This window comes from Elephas maximus, chromosome 7, assembly GCF_024166365.1.
Source record: "Elephas maximus indicus isolate mEleMax1 chromosome 7, mEleMax1 primary haplotype, whole genome shotgun sequence".
In the NCBI taxonomy this organism is placed as follows: domain Eukaryota; kingdom Metazoa; phylum Chordata; class Mammalia; order Proboscidea; family Elephantidae; genus Elephas; species Elephas maximus.
This window is the reverse complement of record NC_064825.1, coordinates 53,547,142-53,553,361: the sequence shown is the minus strand read 5'-3', so window position 1 is coordinate 53,553,361 and position 6,220 is coordinate 53,547,142. Positions and strand designations below refer to the sequence as shown.

General features: G+C 38.8%; 1 protein-coding gene across 1 annotated transcript; it reads right to left on the bottom strand.

Annotated features, from left to right (window-relative positions):
- Positions 1-4,351: 4,351 nt before the first annotated feature.
- Positions 4,352-5,379, bottom strand: LOC126079092 (olfactory receptor 52B4-like). The gene has a single exon (XM_049890021.1). It carries the CDS (start codon positions 5,302-5,304, stop codon positions 4,393-4,395), a length of 912 nt encoding a protein of 303 aa, XP_049745978.1. The 5' UTR covers positions 5,305-5,379; the 3' UTR covers positions 4,352-4,392.
- Between the last annotated feature and the right edge of the window lie 841 nt (positions 5,380-6,220).

The window sequence follows — 6,220 nt, the reverse complement described above, 5'->3', positions numbered from 1 at the left end:
GATCAGTGAGTTGTAACCATTCTCCTATTGCTGGAGGTCAAAGGTGTTTCCGGCTTCTGCTTATTATAACTACAGCTCCTATAAACATTCCCATGTCTTTTTTTGTGGACATATGTTTTAATTTCTTTTGTGTATATTATAAATCTATGTGGAAAAATAGCTTGGAGATATGTATATATATGTATGTGTATATATACATGAACAAAGAAAGGAAATTTAACTCTACGAACAGCAGTTATAATTGGAATTTTTATTCATTTCCTTATTTTCAATTATTTCAAAGTGTCAATTTCACAGTTTTACAATGTACAAAGTAGGATATTCTAAACATCTTGATTTAGTGCTTAGTCTTCCAGCTGATATAATTGACACTTGGGAACCAACATATATGGAATTCCCAGCTTGTTCTTGATTGGGGAAAAAACAGTAAATAAAAAATTATGATATGTGAAAAATGCTTTTAAAAGAGTATACTTGTCTATTTTATATATCGCACATCTTTGTACTGAATACAACAAAACCAATAAAAAATACCTGCAGAGATCTGTATTTTTGGCATGGAATATGTCCACATTAAATCACTAAGTGAGGAAGGTATGTTCCAGAAGAGTGGGTGAAATATGTTCCAATTTAAGACATCTATTTACCCGCACGCATATACACAATCAAAAATATAAACCAACGTTCTCTAAAATGACATTAGCAGTATGACTACATTGAAAAAATGGGTGCGTTTTGTACAGATTTTATTTCTACAGTATATCTGACTTACAAAAAGACATTAAAAAAGAAGAATGGTGAACATGTTATTTTCTCATCAAAAAAGCATCAGTCTATCTTTTGTGGTGGATATTTACAACAGGATCTACGAGAGAGGTAAGATTTTAGATGGTTCTTGAGGTCTGAGTACAAGCTCACTAATCTAACAAAGATGATATTCATGATTGCCAAAAAAACTAAGGACAAAAACTTAGAGATGTAGAACAGATTGGCATGACCATAGTGCTGTGTGTGAGGAACCGTTATGAAAGATGAAATGGGAAACGTTGCTGGAAAAGTAGCCTGCAGCCAAATGTGTAATTGTCTTAGTTACCTACTGAGGTGGGATTCCTTGAAAAGTCCTCCCTGAAAATGAATACTGAGAAACTCTCAAATCCCATCCTCCAGCTTTATCCAACACCTATGAAATGTTAAGAAATGCTATCAGACTACCCTTGGCCAGGGAATCATCAGTTTCAGGTTACCCAAGCACCTTAGAAGCTGCAGCTGGCAACTGCAATCACATAATTCATTCATTCATCCATCAGTTTATTCATTCATTCATTCAACGTATCTTTATTGTGTGCTATAGGGTGATATGCACTGTTTCAAATTTAGGCTATACTGAAGTAATTAAAGCAAAAATCTTTGCTTTTATGGAGCTTATATTTTACTTTAAGAAGTTGGACTACAAACAAAATAAGTACATAAACCCTGGAACATATTAATCTCTGCTAAGGCTTTTCTTCTTCATCAACATCATCACCATTAACGTGATCATTATTACACTTGGATCCACAATCAATGCACATGGAAGCAGCAGTCAAGAAATCAAATGATGTATTGCATTGCGAAAATCTGATGCAAAAAAAAACCCTTTAGAGAGTTAAAAATCAAATATGTCATTGTAACGATTAAGGTGCTGCTAACCCCAAGCCATGGCGTTTTTAATGCCTTGTATGCCTGAGAAAGCTGGACAATGAATAAGGTAGTCTAAAGAAGAATTGATGCCTTTGAATTACGGTATTGGCACAGAATAATGAATATACGATGGACTGCCAAAAGAACGAACAAATCTTTCTTGGAAGAAATACAGCCAGAATGCTTCTAAGAGGCAAGGATAGTAAGACTTCACTTCACATATTTTGGACATATTATGAGGAAGGACCAGTTCCTGGAGAAGGACATCATGCTTGGTAAAGTAGAGGGTCAGCAAAAGAGAGGAAGACTCTCAAAGAGATGGATTGACACAGTGGCTGCAATAACGGGCTCAAGCATAACAACAATTGTGAGGATGGGGCAGGATCAGGCTGTGTTTCATTCTGTTGACATAGGGTCGCTATGAGTCAGACGCTAACTCAATGGCACCTAACAACAACAAGATAATGATAAAGATTTTGAAGAAAAATAAAGTACAAAAAAAGGGATAGACAGTGGCATGTTGTAGAAATTTCTATTTTAAATAAGATGGTCAATGAAGGTCTCCTTCAAAAAGTTATATTTGAACAAAGATGTAAAGAAGGCAAGGCGTAAAGTCATGCAGATATCTGCACACAGAAGGATCCAGCAGAGTGAGCAGCAAGTGCAGAGGCCTGAAGGAAGAAGCATCTATGCCATATTTGTGGAATAGAAAACAGGCCAGTGTAGTTGGAACAGAGTGAAAGAGGGAAGTAGAAGAGCTTATGGGGCAGATCATGCCGAATGTGTCGCTCTTAGTAAGGACTATGGAGTTTATCCCAAGTGTCTCTGACAAAGACTTGAGGAAATCTGATTTACAATTTAAGAGCACCATTACAAAATTTTGTGTTAAGTTAATAGACAGTGGAGGATGGTAGATGAGGGGTAGTACAGAATCTATTTGGAAGGCATTGGAGTGATGTAAATATGATGGAAATGGAGCTGAACATAACTCCAAGAATATGGGCCTGAGTGATTGGGAGACTGAAGTTGCCATTAAAGCCCATCGGAAAGGCTGATGGAGGGGAAGTTTTGATGATAAGATAAGGAGCTCAATTTTGGACATGTTAAGTTTGAGATACTTAGTAGATGTCCAAGGAGATATGTTAAGTATGAAATTAGAAGTATAAGTCAAAATTAGAAGTGTAAATCTATAGTTCAAGTTAGAAGATGGTGATATACATTTGGAAATTCTTAGCATATTAAAAGGTCTAAATCAGTGGTTCTGAACAAGGGGTGATTTGGCCCTGCCTAAGAGAAACCTTTTTTTTTAAGAGAAACCTGGCACTGTCTAGAGTAATTGCTGGTCATCACAACTGCAGGAGAGCTGTGATATTGGCGTCTGGCTGGTAGAGTCCAGGGATGCTGCTAAACCTACTACAATGCACAGGGTAGACCACACAACAGAATTCCCTGGCCCAAAACATCGATAGCACTGAGGTCGAGAAATCCTGGTCTGAATCTAGCAGTTAAAATGAGTGAGATTAAAGGCTGATTATAGAGAAGAGTAGGAGTTCATGACTGAGCCCTAGGAATTCCAGTGTTAAAAAGTCAAGCAGATGAGGAAAACCCATCAAAGAATTTTGAATCACAGTCAGCTTGATCATAGTAACATGAAGAGGGTGGGACAAGAAAGAAGATTCAAGAATGAGAACATGCTTCACTGTATCAAAAGTTGCTGATGTGACATGGAAGATATAGACTGAGTATTGACCACTGGGTTCAATACCATGGAGGCCACTGTGACAGGTGTAGGAAAAAGTATGATTGGAGTTAGATCAAGAAAAATAGGAAGGAAGATATTGAATCTTGGCATACAGACAACTTTTTCAAGGTGTTTTACTGTAATGCAGAGAGAGAGAGAGAAAGAGGCCGTATGGGAATTTGAGTACAATATGTTTTTTCTTTCCTTCCTCCCTCCCTTCCTGTCTCCCTCCCTCCTCCCTCCCTTCCTCCATCTCTTCTTTCCTCTAAAGCAAAAAACCAAACTCACTGCCGTCGAGTCAATTCCAACTCATAGTGACCCTATAGGACAGAGTAAAACTGCCCCATAGAGTTTCCAAGGAGCGCCTGGTGGATTCGAACTGCCGACCTTTTGGTTAGCAGCCATAGCACTTAACCACTATGCCACCAGGGTTCTAAAAAAAATAGATAGGGGAAAATAACAGAATGCATGCAGATTGAAATAAGCCTGCAAAAAATAAAAATTTAATGGTAGAGAAGACAGAGGGCAGAATACATAAAACAATTTCCCAAGGTAGATAAGAAGAATGGGAACTACTTCACTACATCAAGGCATGAAACAAACCAGAAAAGAATAGTTCAACAATTATCCACAGTTCATCTCTTTCTAAATACCTGTCTGGGGTTATAGAAGTAAGACTGAATTAAAAAGGTGAACTGGTTTATTTCCTAGACTCTGAATGAGACAGCTCAGTGAGTCATCAGAAACTGACCTCTTATTGATGATTAAAGACCCTGAAAAGCATGCTCCAAAACTTCCCTAATGGACCTGCTCCAGAAACATAGACTTCTTGAGCCATTTCTCTTGTCTCAGTTGTCACCCAGCTACAAGGGCTGCTAAAGCCCACCACATGTATGACTACAAATGTTGGAAAAACAGTTTGGTTTCTATTCTGAAAGCCATATCACTTTTGGAAACAACACATGAGTTATCTAGTCCCGGATCTGTTTGGTCTTGATCCCATAAATGATGGGATTCAGCATCGGTGGAGCCAGAATGCAGACATTGGCCAGCAGGACATGAATATGGGGTAAGATGTGGAGTCCAAACCGCTCAGTGGGCACTGAGAAGATGCCAGGCCCATAAAAGAGGATGATGACACAGACATGGGAGCCACTTGTGTTGAGAGCTTTGTGGCGAGCATCTTTGGAAGGGATGTGGAAGACAGACCGAAGAATAAGCACATATGAAATGAAAATTAACATAACATCTAAGACCACTGTTGACATTAGGACAAAAAAACCATACCAGATGTTCACATGGATGTCATCACAGGAATATCTGGCCAAGCCAATATGCTCACAACCAGTGTGTGGAAGAATGTTATTTCTGCAAAAAGTCAGTCTTTTCAAAAGAAATATTATGGGGAAAATTGTGCCATAACTTCTGACATAGATAGTCAAGCCAATTTTCCCAATCAGGCTGTTTGTGAGAATAGTGGCGTATCTCAGTGGGTAGCATACGGCAATGTAGCGGTCAAATGCCATCACCAGCAAGATCCCTGACTCAGAGATGAAGGTGGAATGGATGAACAAGAGCTGAGTGATACAGTGACCCAGGGAGATATCCCCAGCACTGAACCAGAAGATGGCCAAGGCCTCAGGTACCATGCAGGTAGAGAGGACAACATCTGCTCCAGACAGCATACAGAGGAAGAGGTACATGGGTTTATGGAGGCTGCACCTTGTGAGGATGATGAAGATAAGCAAGGTGTTTCCAAGGAGGGCGATAACATAGGAAATGAAGAAGGGGATGGAAATCCACATGTGCTGGTCCTCTAGGCCAGGGATGCCCAGCAAGTGGAAGACTGTGTGGCTAACCCCAGTGTGGTTCAAGGTAGCCATACCTGGAGCAGGTGACCTGGAACTGCCCCACCTATTCACAGAGATAGAGGAAATTTCAGATTATACTCAAATTTTTTCTTTAATTTCTTTTTCTTATATCACCAGAAGCTTTTAATACCTACTCAATTCTTTTCCATAGTCAATGTGCCAGGGACTATGTAGGATGAAAAGATGAATGTGACATCTGTTCTTTAACAAGCTAACAGTCTTATATACAAGGTAGACGTTTACACAGCTAACTGAAATAATACGTTTAAGTGAACATATCAATGGTAACCTCTACGCTCCCCCCTCAAAAAAAAAAAAAAAAAAAACTACAATGGGAACATAATGGAAGGTGTAATTCAGCCCATTTGGCTGTAGGATGTCTTTGGGTGGAGGTGAATTAGGTAGAAAATGGAGTGAAGTCGTTTGGAAATTTAAGGAAAGACTGTTGCCATACAAAATTTAAAGCGTTTAAAACAGTTTGCAGCCTGTGTGGTTCTGAGAATGCATATATCCTGCAGTGGCAGAAAACATTGAAACAAAAATGTATTGACTCTGATTACAAATTAAGGAGCTTGGATGCTGTCCCGAGACGAGATGGTCAACCATCATGAGTTATGAAAATGGAGACCATTAGCTGTGTGAATCTGGCAGTACTGGGGAAATGGATTGGAAGGTAGAAATAATGTAAAAGAATAGTTTACTATTTTTTTTATTAGAAGAAAATGTATTCATATATTTTCACAGTGATATAGAACAGAGCAACTTTTTGAAGCACCTATGTTAAGCACTGATATAAAACCATTACATACAGCACCTCATTACTTACCTGTAACCACCTAGGGCAGTAGGTATTATCATCACTAATTTTCCAGAAGAGGAAATTGAGGCTCAAAAACTTGGCATTGTTGATAAAGAATTGAGCTCGGGT

Bases quoted from the DNA above. Each gene is read 5' to 3' on its own strand.
- LOC126079092 (XM_049890021.1), bottom strand. From the start codon at position 5,304: ATGGCTACCTTGAACCACACTGGGGTTAGCCACACAGTCTTCCACTTG.